Source organism: Hemiscyllium ocellatum, chromosome 10 (genome assembly GCF_020745735.1).
Source record: "Hemiscyllium ocellatum isolate sHemOce1 chromosome 10, sHemOce1.pat.X.cur, whole genome shotgun sequence".
NCBI classification, from domain to species: Eukaryota; Metazoa; Chordata; class Chondrichthyes; order Orectolobiformes; family Hemiscylliidae; genus Hemiscyllium; species Hemiscyllium ocellatum.
This window is the reverse complement of record NC_083410.1, coordinates 98781475-98806559: the sequence shown is the minus strand read 5'-3', so window position 1 is coordinate 98806559 and position 25085 is coordinate 98781475. Positions and strand designations below refer to the sequence as shown.

General features: G+C 36.3%; 1 protein-coding gene across 4 annotated transcripts in view; it reads left to right on the top strand.

Annotated features, from left to right (window-relative positions):
* ralgapa2 (Ral GTPase activating protein catalytic subunit alpha 2) overlaps positions 1-25085 on the top strand; it is a 564036-nt gene that overhangs the window by 158896 nt on the left and 380055 nt on the right. For all 4 annotated transcript variants that reach the window (XM_060831798.1, XM_060831795.1, XM_060831796.1 and 1 more), the window contains exons 11-18: positions 795-974; positions 2993-3127; positions 3900-4048; positions 4779-4890; positions 13716-13953; positions 14431-14598; positions 23252-23395; positions 23876-23976. In XM_060831798.1, the coding sequence (XP_060687781.1) occupies positions 795-974; positions 2993-3127; positions 3900-4048; positions 4779-4890; positions 13716-13953; positions 14431-14598; positions 23252-23395; positions 23876-23976 (1227 nt within the window). The remainder of the gene's footprint in view (positions 1-794; positions 975-2992; positions 3128-3899; positions 4049-4778; positions 4891-13715; positions 13954-14430; positions 14599-23251; positions 23396-23875; positions 23977-25085) is intronic.

The window sequence follows — 25085 nt, the reverse complement described above, 5'->3', positions numbered from 1 at the left end:
TTGTGACCTGATTCTGTTTGTTAAGATTTTACTCTTGCTTATATCAGGCTATACAATATGGAGCGTAACATTTTTAAGTGTTTCACTGAAGGTTTGCCTGGATTGAGGTTTGTTTCAATTTTCCAATTTATATTACAAGCATAGGTAGACTTTGTTCCATCAGGCATTTCAATATTCTAGTGCTCAGAGAGAAGGATTGTCGAACTGAAGCCTCTTTAATCAGGTAGGCCTATTCATTTTGAGTTGCCTTCAGTAGGTGTCCTTCCAAACTGAGATGTCTGAAAACCAGTTCAGAATGTGCTCAAGTGTCTGATTACTATAACAATCTCAATACCATAAATTGGTAATGGCTTAGGCAGGCAGATTTGTTTCTATAAAACAGTCAGTATTAAAAAAAAAGCTGTATGTGTAATTCTTTGCCAAATTTCACTTTCGCTACTTCCATCAGAATTGAGGCAAATCTGATGAGTTGAATAGTTACCAATAACGACTGTCATAGCAAATTGCTACTATATTAAAAAGTACTGCTAAAATGAGTGACCCATCATCACCACATGTCACTTAGCTTGCATTACTCCTCCTATTTCTTCTTACATTTTGAATTAGTTTGAAGAACTAGATGTTTAGAACAATTGTTTGACAAAATGTTATTTTAATTTGTCAATTAATAAATGATTGGAGGGATTTTAGTAAGCCAGTCAATTGGAGGTGCTTCCTATCATTTATTTGATGATTTATTTTGTTTGATGTGACTATTAAGAGAACTTGTGCATCTAATTGGTGTATCTTTTTAGGGTTTTCTTCTACCATCTTGCGAAGCATCAGCAATAAGAAAAGTGGTAAAGGTTTATCGCAAATGGATCTTGCACGAAAACAAACCTCCATTTATGGCTGAACCAGAAAAGTCAGAAACAGATGATGATGTTGTTGACCATACAGAGCATCTTTCTGTATTGCTGACTGATAGTAAAGAGGTAAATAAGAATTTTCAAATGTATCTTGGAGCAATTGACCATTTTGCTATTTTTCATACCATTTATGATTTTTTGGTTGATGTAAAGCAAAAATGCAAAGCTGTTGATTTCTTGGCCCATCTATATTAGTTAAGCCTCTTTTCTCTAGGATTTGCATTTTAATCCAAACATGAGGTGATGGAGTGAAAGCTAATGCAGAACAGCCAGGAGATTTACTGTTGAGTCAGAACGATTGATTCAATAAATGCATCATGGATGTGCTACTTGAGAGTAGACTGAAGGCATTCTTGTGTCAGGAACATATTCTGCAGTTTGTTTGTACTTCATAGTACCTGATGCTAAAGTGGCTTTTTGTAGCGAAAAAGTGCTTCTATGTCTTTGAAATACTCTAATACCTTCCTCCCCTCAAAAAAGAAATCAAGGAAACAGTCCCAAACTTGGCAGTTCAAAGTGGAGATTTTTATAAGAATGAGATGGAACAATACCAAATGTAAAGAATCTGTTGTATTTGCAGAGAATCCATGCATGCATTACTGAACGAATCCTGCACTATTTGAAATGATGCCCTTTGAGGCCCTGTCTAAGCTTTTAGAAAGGTGCAAATGATTCTATGGCTACCACTTAGAAGAAGAGCAAAGAGGTTATCCTGATGGTCTGGCCAATAAATATCCCAGTCAACATCACAAAAACATTATTTGCTCATTTGTGCATTTCTGTTTGTGGAAACTTGTTTCAAATCTGCTGCTGCATTTCATACATTAAAACAGTGACTGCACTTCAAAACTAATTATTCGATTGCAAATGTTTTGAAATAAAGTGCCTGTCACAGGCACTATATACAAATTCATGTTGATTCTCCCTCTTATTCTTTATATTCCTGAGAACTATGGTGAATTGTGCATTCAGAATACCATTTGATTCAATAGTATAGAAATTTATTTCACTTGATTATGTTTGTATGCCATCATTTAACATATCTGGATAATATTTTCTAAGATAACACAATTTCATTTGTAAGGCCATCTTGTATGTACTCCAATTTAATGGTACCTATGTTCTTGTTAAGAAATAATGAAACTTGCAGTGCAGCTGTCATGTGAAATCACCTATGGTTTTAAAACAGGTATATGGCTATTAATGTAGAAGTCACCCAGGTGGCAAAACTGGATTCATAAAACTGACATCAATTTTTCAAATTTGTTAGTCTGAATATATATTCATCATGATAAATTGTTCAGGGCACTAATGGAAGGAGGTAAGTTTTTCATTCATTTGTGGATGTATATCCCAGATGTGACTTACTGCTGTGAGAACGCAGATTCAAGTCTGATGGCAGCTCGTGGAATTTACACTAAATTTATACAAATTTGAAATTTAAAAATCTAGTCTCAGTAAGTGGCCATGATACCATCATTGCTGTAAACACCCACAGTAATGTGGTTAACTCTCAAGTACGTTCTGAAATGGTCGAACAAATCTTTTTGATAGGAATATGAATGGACAATAATGATGCCCAGATCCTGCGGCTTGAGAGGATAAAGTTTATATTCTTCAGCTAACCTTTATGTTAATATATCTTGAGGGATTCTGTCTGTGAACATTATTTTTGAGTTTTGCCCTCTTTCTGTATTTTTTTTGTCAGGTGTGCCCTATATGTCTAGTGCTTGCATCTTGTAAGAGCTATAAACTGTAGATACTCAGTAAATGCATTTGAACAAGAATGGCCTAAGACCTTATTATTCAACACTGAAATCTGACCATGATATGGTGTTCTAGGCAAATTTCCAGACTTCATGCATTATGGGAACTGTATAGATTTATTCAATAGTAATTTATCTAAATAAATTTGCTGTTCATTGAATGGTACAGTGATAAGTGGTGATTTATAGAATGATTGACATTTTGACTGTTTGAGTGTTGGTAGATTAATTACAAAATTGAAAATGAAGTTTGCTATCTTCAGAGGTTTGCACGTCTTAACATAAATATAGCATAAAATCTCTTTTTCTGATTTTAAGACCACTCAGCAGTCAAGGCATCGGCGTACGTCTAGCTGGGGAAGAACATACTCTTTTACAAATGCCATCAATCGGGGCTGTGTATTTGAGGAGGAAAATGCAAATATTCAGGCTGGTATTCAATCAACGTTGCAGGTGAGTGTCAGTCAAGCTCTTGTATGAGCAGATTCTTTTCAGGGTGACACTTAATAGTTTTGTTCCCCTTTCATTATATGTGGTCTGCCTCTCGATCTCTGCTAATGTTTTATTTTCGCACCTGATTGCTGACAGCAATAATATGAAAAGGATTCTTTTTCAATAATGTCACCTACCAAAAATGAAATGTATGGCTTTTGTTTATTTTCAACGATATATCCACAATTGTAATATTGCTGTGATTTATTTCATTATAAATATCAATAAGCTCTTATCAAGGAGCTTTACAATGCTTAGTGAGTTGCTTTCATATGATGTGCAGAATGCTGTTGCCGAAAGCCGCAATCACTTGGGCAACTCTTGTACTGCAGGAAATATGCTCATTCTTGCACTATGGCTTTGTTGAAACTGTTCATCACTTTAATCTTCCAGTCCTGATAAGATCTTATCAACCTTAAGGAGTTACTTAAAAAGAATAATACTGTTTGGCTTCCTGAATATTTCAATTATTTTATATTTTTATTTCACATTTATAGTACTTTTGTGTTGTGAAGTATTCAAGGAGCAAGATATATAAAAGTTGTATAAAGTTATTAAAGATTTTCTGAGGCAGTGCAATTGATATTTTTCTTTAATGCACTTTGAAGTGAATCAATGCATAGTGCATTAACAACTTTTCAGAACAATTGTTTACAAAAATCAATTGTTCCTATCGAGAGGAGTCATACTTGAGGTACATTTTGATGGGAATATTTACATTTATTTTTAAAAGGTATTTTTGACCAATTCTGCAAATGTGTTCTTGTTGGAACCTTGCAATGATGTTTCAAAGATCCTCGAAGAACAGATTGATGTCTGCAAGGCAGTATTAAGTATCTACAGGCACATGATCATGGAATTAAACATGAGCAAGAAAACATGGTGAGTTTGGCTGTCAGGCACTGTGTCTATATTTTTCAGATGTATATGTTTTTTTTTGAAAGAGTAAATCTGTGGACATTTGCTTCAGATGTATAATAGGACATTTTGGTGTAATTTTACTTTGCTAGTGTTGATTTCTATTTCAGGCCAAAATAAATATTTTAACCTTAAACTGATTCTATTTGATGTGAAATTTGGAGATTTTCTTTAGCTTAGGAATGATTCTTTTTTTTCTGACTCCCCGGATCCAGCATTAGTTTAATGGTGTAGTTAACTGGTCGTCCAAATCGTGTTTAAGTACAATTGCCCTGCCACGTTTAAGATGTAACAAATATCAATCTAATGTAAATTTTCTGGCATAACTTATGCATTACAATGTTGGGATATTTCCAAGAATAGAAGTCCTGTGTTCTACTGCTAAGGTTTCCAAACTGTTTCATCTCATTCCCTGAAATTTATTGCTGTTCTAGCAGCTAGTTTTGTAAACTGATTACTTAGCACAGGACTTTAATGAGACCAATTTATGACTATTAACACCTAATGGGAAACCTTGCCCACTGATTTGGAAATTCATTTCCTCACACATTCATTAATGTTCAGAAAACTATGCATCTTCAAATAGATTATATGCTCCCAGAAGGAGAAGAAATTGGGAAAATTTCAAAGTTGTTGATTTGGATGTATTCTTAGTATATTTTTGAATGACTGGATTTTTTTGACTTTCACATAGGGAACAACTTTTGCGTGTATTACTTAAGATCACAGAAACAGTTATGCCAAAGCAACAGGATTTGCACAACCGGGATATTTTTGCAGAACACATGGCAGGACTGCTTTTCCGGGTAAAATGTGTAAAATTGCAATAGCTTCTTGTGAATTATGCAGTGTGTCTGTGTCAGTACAATATATCTGTATAAGTTAACAATTTGTATTTTAAAAAGGCAGATTAGTCATCATTGGATATCTTTATATGAGCCCAGGAGAGAAAAGCTGACAGACTAATTCTGCAGTAAGAGTTTCAATTGCTGATTATGCCATGCCAATTCATGCATGTTGTATTGTTAGATATCCATGTTGGCTCTCATGGATTTATTTGTGGCCCTTGTTGTTTGAAAATGTGTAGCTTACCTTCTCTGTGGTGTTTAAAAAGATCAATATTTTAGGTTGTATCCTGTCTTGTTTTAGTGCTTTAATGATGTTATAGGATTGGTGTGAATTGAAAAATCTCCCACAAAGTATGTCTGGTACCAACTTAGATTAGCTCTTTCCTAATCAATCAATGCCTCTAATTATAAATTGCCGCTCTTGAGTTTTCTGCATGAGCAGGTATTGGATTTAAAAAGATAATGGAAGTTGATTTCTTTCAAAGCAAATGACATGATTGCAGGAATAAATGGTTGATAATATCTTCAATTTTTAAAATTCATTTGTAGGTGTTTCTGGCTGGCCAGTATTTGTTGCCTGTCCCTAGTTGCCTTGAGAAGGTGGTGGTAAACTACCCCCTTCAACCACTGCAGTCCACCTGCTGTGGGTAATCAGCAATGCCATTAGGAAGGGAATTGCAGAATTTTAATCCAGCAATAGTGAAGGAACTGACATATTTCTAAGTCAGGATGGTGAATGGCTTGGAAGGGAATTTGAAGGTGGTAGTATTCCCATATATCTGCTGCCTTTGTCCTTCAAGATGGAAGTGATAGTTTGGGAAAGTGCTGTCTGAGGATCTTTTGAATTTCTTCAGTGCATCATGTAGATAATACACACTGCTGTTACTGAGCATCAGTGGTGGATGGAGTGGGTGTTTGTGGATGCAGTGCCAACCAATGGACTGCTCTGTCCTGGATAGTTTCAAGCTTCTTGAATGTTGCTGCAGCTGCACCCATTCAGTGTTCCAATCACACTCCTTGCTTGTGCCTTGTAGATGATGGACTGCTTTAAGCAGTCATGAAGTGAATTGCTCACCACAGTATTCCAAGCCTCTGACCTGCTCTTGTAGGCACTAGTGAATCCAGTGGAATTTCTGGTCCATGTTGATAGAGGGGAATTCAGTGATGGCAACGCAATTGAATGTCAAGATGCAATAGTTAGATTGTCTCTTATTTGTGTGACATGAAAGTGTAGCTTGTCAGCCCTTGCCTGGATGTTGTTCAGATCTTGTTGAATAAGAGCATTTGCTTTAGTATCAGAGGTGGTAAAAACAATGACTGCAGATGCTGGAAACCAAAGTCTAGATTAGAGTGGTGCTGAAAAAGCACAGCAGTTCAGGCAGTATCCGAGGAGCAGTAAAATCAACGTTTCGGGCAAAAGCCCTTCATCAGGAATATCGTATTCCTGATGAAGGGCTTTTGCCCAAAACGTCGATTTTACTGCTCGGATGCTGCCTGAACTGCTGTGCTTTTCTAGCACCACTGTAATCTAGACTCTGATTTCCAGGATCTGCAGTCATTGTTTTTACCTAGTTGATTTTAACCCCACTGCGAATCCTCTTGCAAAGATGCCTGCCTTGAAGAAGTTTTCCTCCTTCACTCGACAAGAATCTCAGGGAGTCCCTCTCCACTGCAACTCCCAGGTCATTTCCTCTGCCTTGAAGCTCTTTAACCATGTCCTCAAACACACTCACTACTACAGCCACATTTGCTTCCTCAGTGTCTACCTCCGTAACCAACTCATCCCACACGGACTCCGGACCACCTATAAACCAGCAGAGTTCGGATCCGAACAGGACAAACGGTACAGACTACAGATTCAAAACCACCAGCAATAATTTTCCTTCAGGACCCATCAGTATCAGAGGAGTCAAGAATAGTGCTGAACATTGAGCCATCGTCGGCGAACATCCCCACTTCTGACTTTTCTTGGAGGGAAGGTCACTGATGAAAATGGTTGGACCTAGAACACTATGCTGCAGAACCTTTGTAGAGATGCCCTGGAGTTGAGATGACTGACCTCTAACAATCGTGACCATCTTCCTATGTGCCAACTGTGACTCCAACCAGTAAAAACATTTCTCCCGATCCACATTAATTCCAGTTTTGCTAGGGCTTCTTGACGCTCGGTTGAATGCAGCCTTGATTTCAAGGGCTGTCACTGTCACCACACCTCACTTTACCTCTGGACGTCAGCTGTTTAGTCCATGTTTGAACCAAGGTTGTAATGAAGCTGAGTGGCCCAGGTGGAACCCAATCTGGGTGACACTGAACAGTTATTGCTGAGCAGGTGTTGCATGATAGCACTGTTGACCCCTTCAATTGCTGTACTGATTGAGAGTAGATTGGTGGGGAGGCAATTGGGTGGATTGGATTTGTCCTGCTTTTTGTGTAAAGGACATATATGGGCAAAATTCCACATTATTGGATAGATGCCAGTGTTGTACCCGTACTGGAAGAACTTGGCTAGGGGAGCTGCAAGTTCTGGAGCACAAGTCAAGATATTGTCAGAGCCCATAGGCTTTCGCGTTACCCACTGTCTTCAGCCTTATATTGATATCACAAGAAGTGAGTCAAATTGGCTCAAAACTGATATATGTAATGCTGGGACCACTGGAGAAGGCTATGATGGATCATTCACTTAATACTTCTGGCTGAAGATTGTTGCAAATGAGTCAGCTTTATATTTTGTATTGATGTGCTGGGCTCTTCCATCATTGAGAATTGGGATATATGTGGAGCCACGTCCTCCAGTGAGTCGTTTAACTGTCCACCACCATTCATGGCTGAATGTAGCAGGAATGCATTTATTTTTCTTGTTGATTCTATTAAATTTACATTTTATTAAGGATTCAAATTAGAAATTCCCTAAAATTGCTTGAAATTGAAATTACAGTTTTGTTCCCCTAATTTCCAAAATATTTGAACTCATGCTTACTACACATTTTATCTTGCAATTTATTTAATAACATGAGTAAGCAAACTGTTGTGATGGGTACCATGGTGGTTGGGTGCACTTCAATTTTGACTTGTCTCCCATCTTGGTTGTTTCCTTTTGTATAAACCCAGTTTTGTTCCAAGCTCATGGAGGAAAGCCATCAAAGGACCTGGCACAAAATTGGCTTTACTATAAATGCCGGAGGAAACATCACAGAAGCGCTTCACAGGAGGCTCCCAATCACTGAGGATGTACCTAGATAGGGGACGAAATGTCTGCAACACAAATTCCCAGCTCGGTGAACAGAACCACAACAACTGGCTTTACTATCAATCATCAAATATGGTTGACCTGGACGAAATCCCATTTCTCTAAAGCCCAGCAATTTTAGATCATCTTAGAGAATGAAGATAATTTCAAGATAGCCATCGTTGATGGCCAATAACAAAGAACATTCTTGAAGCAACTTTTAATGTCAAAAAACACACCGGGCAACTCAGAGGCAGATATTATTCCAGTTTAGGTGGAAGTTGCAAATGGGTAACCTGCAAAATCATCTTTGCGACAAACTCCAAAGAATTGTCCAGGAAATTGCTGGCCCCCCCTAACCTCTCACTTCTCTTGTGTACTTAGCATTTTAAACCAACTGTAAAGGTGATTCTGGATCTTTAAACTTCAGAACATGGTAGCTGACTGTTATGAAAGGAGGGCGTGATTTGCCTTCCTGTGACAACTCTGCATGAGAGGGAACCGTCAGAACGGAATTCTGACTCTGCACTTCTGAGGTCTTGATCAAAATCACCTGTCAGAGATGTGAGGCCACTTCTTGCAGATTGTCACTTGGAAAATCAAGCCCATAATTTAAAAACATTAATGCTTTATCAGCATTTTGGGATGGTGCAATTCCTTAAATGTCTCTCCACTGTCCCATATCCTTAACTCTAATAAGTATGAACAGTTTATGGTCTAGTTTGGTACTGAGCTAGAGACCATTCAATCAGAGCATCTGTTGCTGCTTCCAAGTCCTACTTTGACAAAGTCAAACCTTTCTCACACTCCTCCTGAATTAGCCTTGAACATCCATTTGTTTGAAGTTTATCTTCATGTATCACCTTCACTTGTTGATCTTTTCTTGTTTGAAAGATATGGGATCACTTCCTTAATCTCATTCCCACCAAATTTCCCACTATTCAATTTTTGTTCTTGACCTAATACTAGCTGATATTTTGTCCAAGGAGGGATAGGTTAAATGATTTCTTTTGGAGGGAATCTCTATTTCAGAGTTTATTTTTTTTTTGAGATTATCCTCAAAACAAGCTGATCTGTAAGTGAAATTGACATAGAAATAGAAATGGTAAACCCACAAGTAAAATTGAACTTAACATTTTTAAGAAAATTAAAACCAAACTGACGTTGTGTAATGGAAACTGAAACCTTGGTGCAAGTTATAAGACAACACTGCAGTGTCTATGCAGTGGCAGTTAAGTATTCATCTGTAATCTTCAGAATTGATTGCTGCTAATTAATAATTCCCCAGAGCTGTCTGCAAGAAAATAAGGTCTAAGAAGCTTTTACCAGAACAAGAATTCTTGTTGCTTGGAGGTCAATGCCATCTGACTGTGGCATAAAACTACACAAAAAGTTGAAACAGGATAAAGGTATGCACAAAAGCCAAGATGCATTGAGTTACAGCCTCTGGTTTAAACTGCAAACTTGCCTATAAACCATATCCTATCCAAGATAATTGATTCCAAGTTTCTGTTTCCTACAACTGAAACTAGTAGATATTTTTAAAAGCTGGGGATATGGTGGTATCGTGGTAATGTCACTGCACTAGTAATTCAGAGGCCTGGGGTCATGTCCTGAGCACGTGACTTAAATCCTACCGCAACAGTTGGTGGGGTTTAAATTGAGAGAAGAAAATCTGGAATATAAAGCTAATCTTGGTAATGATGACCGTGAAGCTACCATCAATGGTTGTAAAACAAAATCGAAATCTCTTTCTCAACTGTATTTTGGGGATGGAAATCTGTCCTCCTGACCTAGTCTGGCTGGCATATGCCTCCAGACCGACAGAAAAGGGTTTGACTGTTAACTACCCCTTGAAAATGGCTAGCAATTCATTCAGTTCAGGGGGAAATTCATTAAAAATTTTTTAAAATTGGTGGATTTTGAATAAACAGGTCAGATTATTTTTAAAGTAATTATTTTAATGTAGTGGTTGCTTGTCAGATTTTGTAATATACAAATAATTTCATCATAACTGAGTATTACCTTATTTTATGTGTTAAGTACACTTTGTTATAAGTACACATTCATTATAAGTAGACTCCACTGCATTGTTTTGTGTAGTATAAGGATTCAGTAATGCAACAATGTACATATAGTATCTATGGTAGTACAAAAGCAAGGCTTTTGTTGATCTGTTGTTCCTTTTGCTAGATGTTGCACTTGATAAAACCACTCTGACAAATTTAATAGAAACCTTCAAATTGAATAAAAGGGTTGATTATTAAATGACCTTGAATTTTGCATTAAAATTGATAAACAAGTTGATTTTCGTCATTGTTAACATTGACATAATATGCTACAGTTTTGTTCCTACCAAGTATTAGCAAGTTTTGAGAAGATTTGTAACTCAGATTGGGTTCTGGATTTAAATTTGCTCATTGAGCTAGAAAGGTTTGTTTTCAGACGTTTTGTCACCATACTAGGTAACATTATCAGTGAGCCTCTGGTGAAGCACTGGTGGCATGGCCTGCTTTTGATTTGTGTTTAGGTTTTCTTGGGTTGGTGCTGTCATTTCCTGTTCTTTTTCTCAGTGGGTGGTAAATGGAATCCAAGTATATGTGTTTGATGATGGAGTTCCAGTTGGAATACCTTGTAAGAACTGTAACAAACGCTACATTGGACAAACAGGCAGAAATCTAGCCACCAGGATACATGAACATCAACTAGCCTCAAAAAGACATGACCCACTCTCACTAGTATCTTTACATACAGTTGAGGAAGGGCACCACTTTGACTGGGACAACACATCTATCATAGAGCAAGCCAAAGAGAGAGACGTGCGAGAATTCCTAGAAGCATGGCATTCCAACCGGAACACTTATCAACAAATACACCAACTTGGATCCCATTTACCACCCCCTGAGAAAAAGAACAGGAAATAACATCATCACAGGAAATGCTGTCACCAACTCAAGGAAACCTAACACATAAATAAAAAGCAGGCCATACCATCAATGCTTCACCAGAGGCTCAATGATGATGTTACCGAGTATGGTGATAAAATGTCTGAAAACAAACCTTCTAGCTCAACGAGCAAACTTACATCCACTACCAAATATGTTGTGATAAAAGTTTATAATATCATTTAGAAGTTTGGATTTTATAGTTGAGATAAGTAGGTTTTTTGGTTTTAATTCTGTGAAGGTAACTTGTTTCTTTTAAGAGATCAGAAAGTCATTTTGAATATTTTCAACCATAATTTCTAAAAAAAAGAGCATCGCTTATATAATAAATGACTAGGTATGTTACCTGGGGAGTTAATTGATGAATTCTTTACCAAGTTGACATTTTGAAGCATACAGAAAGATATCGGAGTGTTGGGGTGTGAGGGGTTTGTGACAGTCTGAGCTTTCATAGCTGGGTGGAAGAAAGTTCTTAGCTGTTTTAACTGTTACACAGGGCTTTTCTTCAAGTTCTGTTAGAACAGTAAGTGAGGTAGCCAGTGACTTTGTTTCTCATGGAGACGATCATATCTGGTGAATGTATAGACAGTACCTGAAGGGGAATATTTGCAACCTTGTCAGTTAAGACAGAAATTAAACAATTAAAATAGAATTGTTACTTCACTGGGATGAAGTGTTTGTAAAATAAATTGCTGCAGAAGGAATTCAGGTTTTCTTTTTGCTGTTTTTGTTAATTTTTTTCTGAACTCTTTTTTAACATAGCTCTGTTTTATCATTTTTTAAAACTTGCTTTTTTTGTTAAACAAACTTTGCCCATATTTTGCACAAAGATACCAATGACTGATCGCCACCAGTAACGAAACGATAAAAATAAAACTTTTAATCCATCATGCCAGGTTTCATTTTTAGACCTGACTAGTCCAATATTACCATCAGCTGGGATCATAACATTGTAGTTAACATGCCTTTGAAGGTATTTGATCTTCAAGAACAAAACTAACTTCTGGCAAAAGCCATTTTTGTTAGCATTTGATAACGACTACTGCTTTTCTGCCATTTCTCTCTTCATTCTGGGCATTTTCTGCTTCTTTTCAACACACAAGGCAGTGAGTCAAAAGTGTGGATCTTCTCTCCAGTATGTGGTTTCACAGTTCTCCTGCTGTGTATAAGCAGTGATGTAATGACAGTCTGTCTGAATTTGACCATAGAGCAGCAAACATCAAGTGATGGGGAGAGCAAAATGCACAGGGCGTAAGATTTTCTCTAAAGATTTCTCGTGTTCTAAACTGCAAATTTTAATCTTTTGCTGTTTGCCGTTTTTGCCATTTTGTTAAGTTCATTTTATTATTGTAGTTTTTAAAATTGTTTTTGTTTAAATTGATTCGAAGCATTCCAGGGTTGCCTAGAAATCTCAACAGTGATCATGAATGCTAACATTTGTTGGAATTTTCTTCATAGCTTTGCATGCGTTTGTACTATATTCCATATTTGCAATTCCACAAAATCTTTGCACTATCTTGCTAATTTTTAAAAAAATCTTCTGCTTTAGGTTAGTCAACTGACTTATCTTTATCCAAAGGCAAGTTATGCTTTAAAACAAAACAAATAAATAAAAATAAGTAACAGGGTCACAGAGCGAGAGAGATGCAACTGGGATGGGTGAAATTCAATTCAATTGCCATCACTTTGAATTTCACAGTTCAGTTTTTTTTGCAAAGTAAATGTAAGGTGAATTGGATGTTGGGGTTGAGGAAGTGGGAATTGTGTGGAATAATGAGATTATTGGTGAAATGAAGTAAGTAGGTTATTCAGCTTGTCTTTATTGGGTTCAACTGGAACAATATTTTCTAATATTGTTTGTTTTTTTGGAAAGCTTACAGAAAAAAGCTAGGTGGGGATAATGGAGCAGTGGTCCATTTATGTTAGCCTTCTTAAAAAGGAATCATGAGCTTTGCTGAGACAAACATATTAAAGTAATAATGATCCAAGCAGTCGTGAATGTCAAGGAAGAAAATACTGTGCTGAGTTAGAGGTGTCACACATCTTCATTGCATAAAACAGTGTCATTAGGAACCAATTTATATGATTAGTTTATACTACTGATGTAAGCATACCCAAGAATTTACGACAAACGCAAGTATAATGATAACACCTGAAAGTGTTGACCCAGTTTAAATTTGAAGTGATTTCATTGCTTGTAACATGGGAATGAGAACATGAAATTTAGAACTTAATTGTCTCAATTTTTGTTCAATCAAAGTGTAAATATTTGACATGACATTTAACACTGTCATACACAAGTTGCATGAGAAAATCTGTCAAAACAAGCATCACACTTCAAAACATTATTTAAAGAAGTAAATTAAGAGTGAATAGCTATAGTTTGTTATTTGTGCTGCTAAGACGTCAAGGTTTTTATCATAGAAGTTGCAATTTGTGCTGCAACAGTCTATCGTGATTGGGTTATTATGCTTTATTTTACCAATGTGCAATCACGGTTAAAATAAAGGCTTTCGATATTGTATATTTTTTGCTTTATTTGTGTGGATTTGTACTCAAACTTAAAAGATTTAATTACTACAACATAAATTTTTATTTTTTTCTTTCTGCAGACTCTCATTGTCGCCTGGATTCGGGCTAATTTAAGTGTGTACATCTCACGGGAACTATGGGATGAGCTCCTGTCTGTGCTTTCTTCACTCACTACCTGGAATGAACTGATTACTGAATGGGCAAAAATTATGAATTCTCTCACTGTGGTGCTGGCAAGATGTGTGTACAGCCTGGATATGAATGATTTACCGCTGGACAAGCTCAGTGAGCAAAAGGAAAAGAAACAAAGAGGAAGAGGTAATAAAATTTCGACAACTAAAATTGTTTGGAGGGCTGTGATTTTAAGAATTAGAGGAAGTATGGCCCAGATGTCAACATCAGTCTGCTCAGGTATACTAATCCTGTTATCAGTGTGTTGTCAGAATGGAAGTTTATTCTGATGTTTCTGAATAATGATGGAGGGGACAAAGTGTCTGACAGCATATCATAGAAGATTGACATTTGCTGTATTTGCTTCTGCACATCCAGCCAATCCAAAACATTGTAGAAAATGGAGGTGAAAAAGTGTACTTGTATGTCGAATGCAATTGATTATAAATTATCTTATTAATTTTAAGAATATCCAAAATTCACACTTCAATGTATTATCAGCTGTTTGTGAACTCTGTAATCTAAGTTCTTGTGTAGGAATGCTGTATGTATTATTTAACAATAAGATGTTGACAAATTAATATGTGGAACTAAACACCTATTTATGCTTCATTAACTTTTAAGGTGTACATCAAGATCTTAGTAAAGTAAATGCAGTAGGTAGGTCCTTTTCTCTGAGTTGGAGGAGTCAAGCTGATGGCACACAAGAGCATATGCGATTTAGAAGTGCAACTACCTCTGGTGCCCCTGGAGTTGAAAAGGCCAGAAATATTGTTCGTCAGAAAGCAACAGGTAAGCTCACTGAAGGCCGAATTTGTTCATGAACTACATAATTTTTTGATTGAAGCCAAGTTTGATGTATTGTTCAGCCTGTTTTATAGGGTATTTTACATTTTTTGAGAATTATCAAGTATCTGGGTGTTAAATGTTTGGTTTGTTTTCAGAATTTTTTCAAGTCCTTTAACTGGCCCTTTCCTTACCACTTTCCTGCTCTCTGTGATAGCTTCGACTGCTTCTATCATGGTGCAATTTGCTCTTTCTCCATTAAACCACCACTTCATCCCTTTATTGCTTTCTAACCTAGTTCATTATTCCTGAACTCCCCAGAATTGACCAACCCTTAATCATATTGTCAACCTGTCAGTAGGATGCTTTGCTTCCAGTACCCTCAAAATCATTCTCATCATCTTTTTCTTGCAAGAGCTTTTACTTAACATCCCTGACTTCATAAATTACCTTTAGATCAGTTGTCTTCCCTCTTGGTCCAATGTTATTTTAATGCATTATTACTATACAGATACATGAAAAGCTTCCCATCACTTTCGTCCATCTTCTCAAAGATTGTAAAACTTTGTGACAGTAATGTTGCTCACTGTCCTGAATTTGTATTTCTTAATTTTCCTGCTACCTTTCTCTCTTCTACTACATCATTTTGATTAGTCTATATTAATGAAACAGAATTTTTTCTGGCTTCATTCCAATTACACCCAACACGGCATATCCTGTGATTTTCTCAGGCAGATTTTCTCATGCAACTTGTGTATGACAGTGTTAAATATCACACAACACCAGGTTGTAGTCCAACACGTTTAATTGAAAGCACACTAGCTTTTGGAGTGCCACTCCTTCATCAGGTGATTGTGGAGGACACAATTGTAAGGCACAGAATTTATAGCAAAAACTTAGTGTGATGTAACTGAAATTATACATTGAAAAATACCTTGATGGTCTTTTGAGTCTTCGAATACCATGATAGTTTCACTTCTTTCATGTGTAAATCACAAAACCTTTTTTTAAAAGTTGCATTCTCAGGTTAGCTGTAAGAATGGGTGTTAGCTAGACAATATCTTGAAGGTGTCTAGCTAGACATATTGTCCAGCTAACACCCGTTTTTCCAGATAACCTGAGAATGCAACCTTGAAAAAAGGTTTTGTGATTAACACATGAAAGTAGTGAAATTGTCATGGTATTCGAACAGATGAAAGACTCAACAGGCAATCAAGGTGTTTTTCAATGTATAATTTTAGTTACATCACACTATAAATTTTTGCTATAAATTCTGTGCCTTAGAATTGTGTTTTCCACAATCATCTGATAAAGGAGCGACGCATGCTTCCAATTAAACCTGTTGGACTATAACCTGGTGTTGTGTGACTTTTAACTTTGTACACCCCAGTCCAACACCGGCTTCCCCAATCATGTGTATGACAGGGCTGCATCATAGTTCTGTTCATTCTAAATGTGACCTCATGCATACACACCATGTTACAGAACTTATTTATACTTAATACTTTTCTGTAAATTGCTTTCAGATCTTTACATTGCATTCTTCAGTCAATGTTAATAATAATTCCTTTTAATTATGTTTGCATCTTGTATTACTGCATGAGTTCATTTTCTTGTAGTTAGTGGTGACTCGTTTACAATTTTGATCAGAAATGTAGATGAATATATGATCAAAACTGCATTTTTAAATTGCAGAACTGTATATGGTAAGCCCTTCTACAGCAAGATGTTCTTGCTTTATGTTCACTTTGTAGCTTACTATTGAAAGTGTTTAACATAAACTATAATTAGAGTTTTATTTTTAGTTATACTGGATGGGAATTAATTTGCAGAATGAATTCCAATTATATAGATAAATAACCTGATCCAAATAGAGCATAAATTGATATTTTTGAAGCACTTTAAATAAAATATATACATTCAAGGGAGAACATTGAAGTTTAGTTTGTGTTGGTACATCTACTTAAGTGTTGTTTGGCTTATACTCTATTTCTGTCGAGAAGCCCAGCTTTTAGTGTCCATTTGGATGTTATTGCTAAATTGCAGACCTGAAAGGAATCTTAGTGAAAAGACTATGTGGAAGCACCCAGTGTACCTGGACTTGGATAGCGTGGGTTTTGAAATGATGTTAGTTGCAGGAGAGGGACCGACCATAAGGTTCTTTTCAATCTACTGTGTTGTGTCATTATTTCTTACACAGAATTATCCATAGAAGTCCTCCTTTTGTTTGCTGTTCAATGTACAGAGAAATGTGTACTCTATTAGCCATAGAGATCTTTTTATTATTAATTGTAGAACTTGAAACAGTAGACTTTTTAAAATTTCCTTTTAAAGAGTGAAGTCTAAACATAAAAGGCAAGCAGATGGTACATATTCACTTTCTCAGGTGCAATCCTGGCTTACACAGGACTACAAAGCTATTGGCAAACAAATCCATTCCCATTGATAGTTAACAAATTGGTGTAATTAACATGTTTGTTTTTCATAAACCCTTCAATTTTCACACGAGATAATTTTTGCATTTCTTTAGCTTTTTCTCCAATTAAGACCAAATTTGTAAAACCATTTGAGTTCTTTTCTTTTAATAAATAATGGCCGACTACAAACTTCTTTTTAACAAGGTTCTTCGTGTTGATATTTTTATTACTGTCATTTGATGTAATTAGTTGTCAAAAGGCACGCAGTTTTGCCAGATGGACATCTTTAATAATGACTGCCTTTTCAAATGCACTGCATATGTGTCTTAAGAGAGATAAAGTGGACTTTTGCTATATCCACTGTCCTTTATGATGAATAGTTTGTCTAATTGGTTTTCCCAGGAGGTGAGAATCAGTAATATGTTTGCTGTGTGAGAGATTTCTGGCACAGTTCAAATGGCAACTATAATTTTTCTTTATCCACATCATTGAGAAAATGGCGAAGAAAGTGCAAAAAGTACAATTTCTGGTTAAAAGATCTAACATTTCATTACAAAAGCTATATGAGTCATTTGTTACATTCCTCTGAATTTAGCTAGTTATGGATAATTAACTAAAAATGATCGTGCCAAGTTTTGAGATTTTTTATCTCTTCACTCCTTCAGTACAGTATTATGCTTTTGTTAGGAGTATGGCCCACTTTTAAAATTTTACCACAAAGTATAGTTGTTATATCTTATAAAGTGCAAATAACTTTGCTAGCTAGATATTTTGAGGTGTAATCAGTGTGTAGATTGTGTTTAGGTTATTGTGGCAATCAGTGTAACAAATTTATTTGAATAGATGGCATCAATATTATACATCATAGTGGAGTGTTGAGTTTTTCATTTCCCCTTAAATGATTTTTTTTCCATTTGCATATTATTATAGCCACTGATTTAAAATATTTCAGGATTATTTATTAACTTTCCACAATTTGCTTAACCAAGGCAAACAATGTGGTTGATTCTTAAATGACCTCTGAAATGGCCACTTTGGTTACATATCCTCATTTGCCCTTAAACAATGCTGGCCTTAACATTGATGCCTGAATCCCATGAAAGACTAAAGAGAGAAAGAAATCTAACATTTCAATTTAATATAGTGTATAAATATTCTGATCATTTCTGATCTCCTGATAGTGACAACTTTTATATAGTTATGTTGGTAATAAACAGTGAAATGTCAACATAATGGTTAGTTTAGGCAAAAAATGAAGAATGTGTGATGAAAAATGAATTGGATGTGTGATGTTGAGCTGATTCCCTTGGTTGTATTATGACCAGTTCCCAGGTGAGATTCCCCAAATTATTATGGTTCCAGATAGGATACCAAAAATTGTCAATGTCCAGCTAAAGTGAGAAAAAACACTTCCTTTATTCACCTGGAATCCTCCACTACCTTGGTTGATTGTAACAATATTAATTAAAAATGATCCTCTTACCTTGGCCCCTTTCTCACAGGCCAGACGAATCTGTTTAAAAGCAGCCAATTTATCAAAGTTCTCATAAGTTAACACATTTTCTCTTTGGTTAATAAATGTGATGAAATAATAACACACGGTCTCGGCAAGAGATAAGTTTGTGTTTTCCCTTTCAAGAATATCTAGGGATTAAGTGTTTGAATTCTATCGATGAGCTTTTGCGGGCTGAGGTAGTTAAATGCTCAAGTGTGTGCTAGTGAGTTGAGGTGATAATTTGTTCGCAGAAGAGAATTTTTTTTAAATTAAAAGTTGAAAGGTATGCAGATAACTCTGTTATATGTGAGAGCAGAACTTTGAGAATTGAGCACTTGCTTTCAATATTTTTGGATTTCTGAGTTCCAAGAAATTCTTGTGTCCTATTTCCTTCTGAACTGACTTCTTGCAGAGAGTCTGATCTTCCTATATTACAGGGGTGATTTGCTGATGGGTTTTTCTTGACTGAGACTCGCAGCACTCTTGCACCTAAACCCAGGCAAGCGGGCACAAGCACCTCAATGCACAAGTATGCTTGCATTCATCTCAGTGTTCTAGCATGCATATAGGCCTTGGCCTGTTACCGTGCTCATTAGCACCTACTAGGATGCACAGGCCAGGGTTCAAACTCTTGTTTAATCTTAGTCCTTGTGAATGCTTGAAAGGGGAAAATGCAAAAATGTCTGTTGACCAAACTGTTGTCTTTTCTTCCATTGTGTTTATAGTCTGAGATACTCAAAGGAACAAGGTTTGTGTTTCTCTCTATGGAACCTCCCTGTAGGTTAATTAAGTGACCAAACATTTGGTAGATGGTACATAATGTGGGAAAATCTGAGCTAATGCACTTCCTCAGAAACAGTAGAGGAACTGAATATTACTTAAATGGAGAAAGACTAGGTAGCCGCACCACAGATAGACTAAGGGGAACCTTGTGCATAAATCCCGAAAGCTAATTCAGCAAGTAATAAAGAAGATGTTGCCCTTTTTTTCCCCAAAGGAAATGGAGTAAAATAAGGCACACTTAGAATGCAATTTTGGTCCCTTTATCAAAGAAAAAATAAGCTGGCATTGAAGGTAGTCCAGCAAATGCTCACGACGTGGATTCTAGGTGTCAAAATATTTCATGAGGCGACATTGAGCTTCTTCTTATTAGAGTTTACAAGAATGTGAATTACTGTTTTGAAATATACAAGATCCTTTTGAAGTCTTGACAGCGTATACACTAAGATGTGGTTTCCTGTTGTCGGAGAAGCTATGACCAGATGTCATAATCTCAAAGTAAGGTTTACCCATTTAAGACAGAGATAAAAGAACTACAGGTTAAAAATCTGTGGAATTATTTACCAATAGAGGGCTGTTTGGGGTAGGTTGTAAACTGTAATCCAGGATTACATAGAGAGATGTTTAATCAGTGAAGGAATCGAGGATTATGGGGAAAGTCAGGTGTTAAGGATTATCAGATTAGCCATGATTTCACTGAATTGTTGAGTCAGTGTCTCGTGGAGTCTTACAACATGGAAACAGACCCTTTGGAACGTAATCCCAAACTAAACGAGCCCCACCTGTCTGCTCCTGTTTCATACCCCTCCAGACCTTTCCTATTCATGTGCTTATCCAAATGCCTATTAAATATTGTAATTGTACCCACGTCCACCACTTTCTCAGGAAGTTCATTCTACATGTGAACCATTCTCTGTGTAAATAATTTGTTCCTCGGGCCTTTTTAAAATCTCTCTCCTCTCGTCTTAAAAATGTGCCCTCTAGTCTTGAAATTCCCCACCTTAAGGAAGAAACAACTTCTAACTCTATCTATACCCCTCATTATTTTATGAACTTCAATAAGGCCATAAGCTTCTCAACCTCCTACACTCCAGTGACAAAACTCCTAGGCTACCCAGCCTTTCTGATCTGGGGTTATGATCCATGGCCATGACTGTTAGAAATTTATGGTTTCATTTACAACATTAGGTTAGTTTTCTTTGGACAGCCAGCAGTAAACTTCAGTTTGATGGCTGACCTATGTGATAACACAATGTCTTAAGCAATGAACCTTGATTTTAACACCACTTTACATGGGCTTCCTACAACGTATCTCCTCCATCACTAAGCATGTAATTCTGTCTCTGTTGCATCATTTATCTCTGCCATTTCCTTAGCTTATATGCTGCTGAAAACTGTAGACTGACTTTTGTTACCTCTGGACTTGATTATTTGAAGGCATTCCTGGACACTTTCCTGATTTTTTTACCTTTTCTAAACTTGAAGCCATTCAAATCTCTGGTGGGTACATCTTAAAATGCATCAAGTTCAGCTTACCTATCTCCTGCTGACAGTACCTTCAGCTGCCATGGTATTAAGTACTGGAATTCCCTCGCTAAACATATGCTTTTCCATCTCTCCTCCTTTGTTTGCTGCTTAAAACCTTTATTTAGCCATTTGCACTAATTTTTTCTTGTGACTTGTATCAGATTTTTATTTGATAACAGTTATAAAACAAGTTGAGATGTTCATTTAATGTCATTATATAAACTGTTTGATCCTGTCTACTTACATGCCTCAAAGTGTGTTAAAACTGTACAAACCTACAAGTGCATTCTTTGATGAGTACCGTCCTGGGACTGAACCAGACAAGGAGATTTTCTGCATTATAAGAAATACTGTATTTGATCTTGTACCACCTGCACCTGTTATAGATTTTCAATTCATAAGCTTTTTTAAAATGACAGATATACACTCAGTAGGGAGATGAAGCTGTACAGTAAAAGGACAGAGTGATATCTATAGCTTTTATAAGAATATATTTATAACATATGCATATATTTATCAATTGTAATTTTCTTTGCTTGCTTTATTTCTTTGGAAGCTAAGCGAAGCCAATCTATCAGCAACTGTGTACATCTTTATGAGGCTTTGCCAAGCACTAAAAGTGTGCCTCTGCTGCTTCACACTGTGACCTCTCTCTTACCTGGTATCACTCATGCCTCCTCTTCTCAGAAACTGTCAGGTATTGTACTCAAAGCTGTATTTCTTCATACTATCCCTTAAGTTCTTCACTCTATTCTTAGTTTCTTTCCACCTAGCATTTATAGTATTGCGTACTGATGAATGTTCACTGAAATGTATGTAATGTACATTTAGCCAATACCCAATTTATAATTTTTGAATGTCGCTATACTGCTCTTGGGTCAATGTTAATAATTAATATCCTCAGTGACATTTTAATCTTTATAATAAACAGATGAAAGTATATTGGGATGCAAATGCACAGGACAAACATACGTTTCTTATACTTCCTGAGGGAAAAACCGTTATCAATAAATCTGTTTTTGTGTTGTCAAGGCTAAAATTTGCTCTTCTATTGTTTTTGACTCAATCCTTTTAGTTATACACTTTTTCAGAGTCTTGAAAACTAATAGGAGAGATGAATTTAGCAGTAGCAATGAAATTGGTTCCTGTTTGATACTTAAATTGTATTAATTGAGGCCCAAGCACCATCCACAGATGAGAATGAATTTAGCTCAAAGAATTAAGAAATCTTGCTTCTTCTGTGAATTGTTGTTGCACATCAGTAATTGTTATGGCCCATTTATTTTTGTCAAATGGTGATTGGAAATCTTTTGCTGTCAATTGATTTAGAAGCTTTTCGATGTTAATAGCTGTTAAGCTCACAGCTGTATTTTTGTAATTTTATTCAATCTTATTAATATTCAATTTTTATTTTTAAAAAATCTTAAATATTTATTTTTTAATCAGAGGTTGTGTTGCATTTGTCATTGCTTAAAGTCTAAACGTAGCTAATCTTATTAGAAAACTGTTGGTTACAAATACCAGATGGTTCAAGAATGCCCAGTCCACATGTCTCTTTAGTATATTTTTAATAATTACTATAGGGTAAAACTTTTGCACATAAAATGCACTATTTTAAAAGGAATGTGGTCCATGCATCAGGTACGTGTTATATGCAAAAACTTTTACAAAAATAGTTCAGTAGTTTGCATTTAGTGGACATTGCCTTAGGAAATGGACTGAATCTTCAAATGTGCATTATACAAAAATGAAAAGAAACCTGAAATCATTGTTCCCACAGGGCAATGTTAACATGTTTTATAAACCTAATTGCAGTGTGATGATATAGTTTCTTTCATAAAGTTACCCACTAATATGAAGCTTATTTTAGACTGGTGTTTTGGATTGCAATTTTTCTGTATGTGTTTAGTTTGATTTCATTAATCTGGTAAGACAGCACTCCATTTAAAAAAAACAATACAGCTTCGAGTTCCTGCTGTTTTTAAACAAAACATTATCATGTTGGTTGAGTATTGTTACAATGGGGTTAAAATTGTGCATGGTGCTTAATTTTTCAAAGCAAGGATGTTTGGCTTGAAGTTTTGTTTTGGATTGGAAATAGAATTAGGATTCACTTTCACTTCTTTAGAAAACCTGCAATCACAGGATAGAATCCAATTTGTATATTTTGTTGCATTGCATTACAAATTCCTTGTCATGCAAGAAATTGAGACATTATATTTGGTGCATTGGTATGTACCAATTGGCTTAAACAAGGTTAGTCAGTGAATTTGAATAGACATGCCCTCAAAAATGTCTGAAATTTAAAAAGGAAATGAGAAGTTGTTTTGCTTTGTAGGAGCTAAGATTTTATATCAATTCAAAATGTTTTTGTGAAGAGCATTTTTGAGAAAAAAAAAGCACTGCTTTCACTTATCCACATTTTATTATGTGCGTATAGAAGATGAAGAGTTCCAACAATCTGAAACTACACCAGACGCAGAAGAATTGATGTCTAGTTCAACATTAAATCAAGAACAAAAGCTCACCCATAGCAGCAGTACCTCTGACATTGCTGAACAACTGCATTCAGACCTGATGCAAGGTATTGTGAAGAAATACAAAAACATTCTGTACCAGCATTTAAGATTTTCTTTTGTGTGGGAAAGTAATTTTTCATTGTTGGATTTTTTGAATGTCACTTATAATTAACATGATGCTAAAAGTGAAAATGATGTGATTGCATTAATGGATCACAACAGCATAAAATATTGAAAGTGCGTGCATTGGAAGAATAAAATTCCTAGCTAAAGACTGTAAAACATTAGTCATTCCTATGTTGGATTTACCAAGAGGCTGGGGTAATGTGCTGAGGGGTGACCTTATTGAGGTTTATAAAATCATGAAGGCCTGGATAGGGTGAGTAGCCAAAGTCGTCTTGCTAGGGTGGGTTTGGCCAAAACTAAAGAACATAGGTTCAAGGTGAGAAGGGAAAAATTTATAAAGGAACTGAGGGATATGTTTTTTACACAGAGGCACAAGTAACAATTGTCTAAACATCACATGCATTGTGTGTTTATTACAGGACAAAAGAGGGAACATTCAGCTAGCTTCAGTAATTCTGATTCAAAGAGTGCCACTGTTGAAAACAGAAAATGTGAAGGAAAAGAAACCGAAGCTCCAGTTGTAAGATGATGCACAAAAACAGTGAACGTTTGAAACACTTGTCTCTTTATTCAATATTTAAGATTGATCTGCCCTTAACTTTATTTTGGTGTGTTGGCAAAGCTTTTTGTTAAACAAATCCGGGCAAATGTTAGAAATCCAAACTTGAAATAGTCACAACAATTGAGAAAGTGGTGTGAATTTGGCAAGTGTGTCATTGGCTGCAGCATTGCCGTGGAGAAAGTAAAGGGGAACTTGCACGCTTTGTCTATTGTGAACAGCTCAAGTGTGTTGTTTGAAGTGACATGAATTTATACATTGCTTTGTTTGCAGAGAATAGGCTATGTGTTCAAGCCATGTGCCTTTTGTGAATTACCAAGGAGCCTGGGGTTGGGGGAGGGGGGTGGGTATGGGGGCGCGCGCTGGTTGCCTGTTGCTTTTTTCTCTATGGCAACATCTTAGCCAACTTGAGTCAATAATGACATTAGTAGGGTGATATCAGAATGGTGTTTCAACAAAGTCCTTTCTGAGTCTGCAAACAAGTTTAGTGGGTGCCATCGAGGCACTACTTGAGGGTTGAGTACAAGGTGCCCTGCTGCTGTGGAGGCACTTTCATGTGAATGAGGATGCAGGAAATGTGCAGTTAGTTGCAGAATCATAAGATGACTGAGTTATTGGGTTCCTCAAATTCCAGAAGCAGCTGCGGTTTGATGTTTGGCCCAGGCATGTAATTTTCTAGTCAGGTACAGACCGAAGCAGAAACATCAGTATAACCATTGCCCAATCACATGTTCAGCAAGGATTTGAGATCTCTCGGTCACAGCACTGCGAAGCAAAGAGCAGTAAGCTGACCAGTTACGTTAAATATTAGAAAAGAACAACAGGCTAGAGATTCAAAATGGGATCTTGCTGTACAGCCAAAGTAGTCCAGAGGAGGACAATCTTCTTGATAGTACAAGTCCAGAACTGGAAACCAAGTTTCGGAGAAGATCATTTTCTAGATATTTTTCAGAACTTGTCCATAATTTCCAAAGCAATGAAGAGGAGCAAATTATCTCAGGAAGCAGAGTCCATAAGAGCATCAAATCCTCCATTTCTGAGGAAAGAGTCACCCTCAGAGGATTCCATCT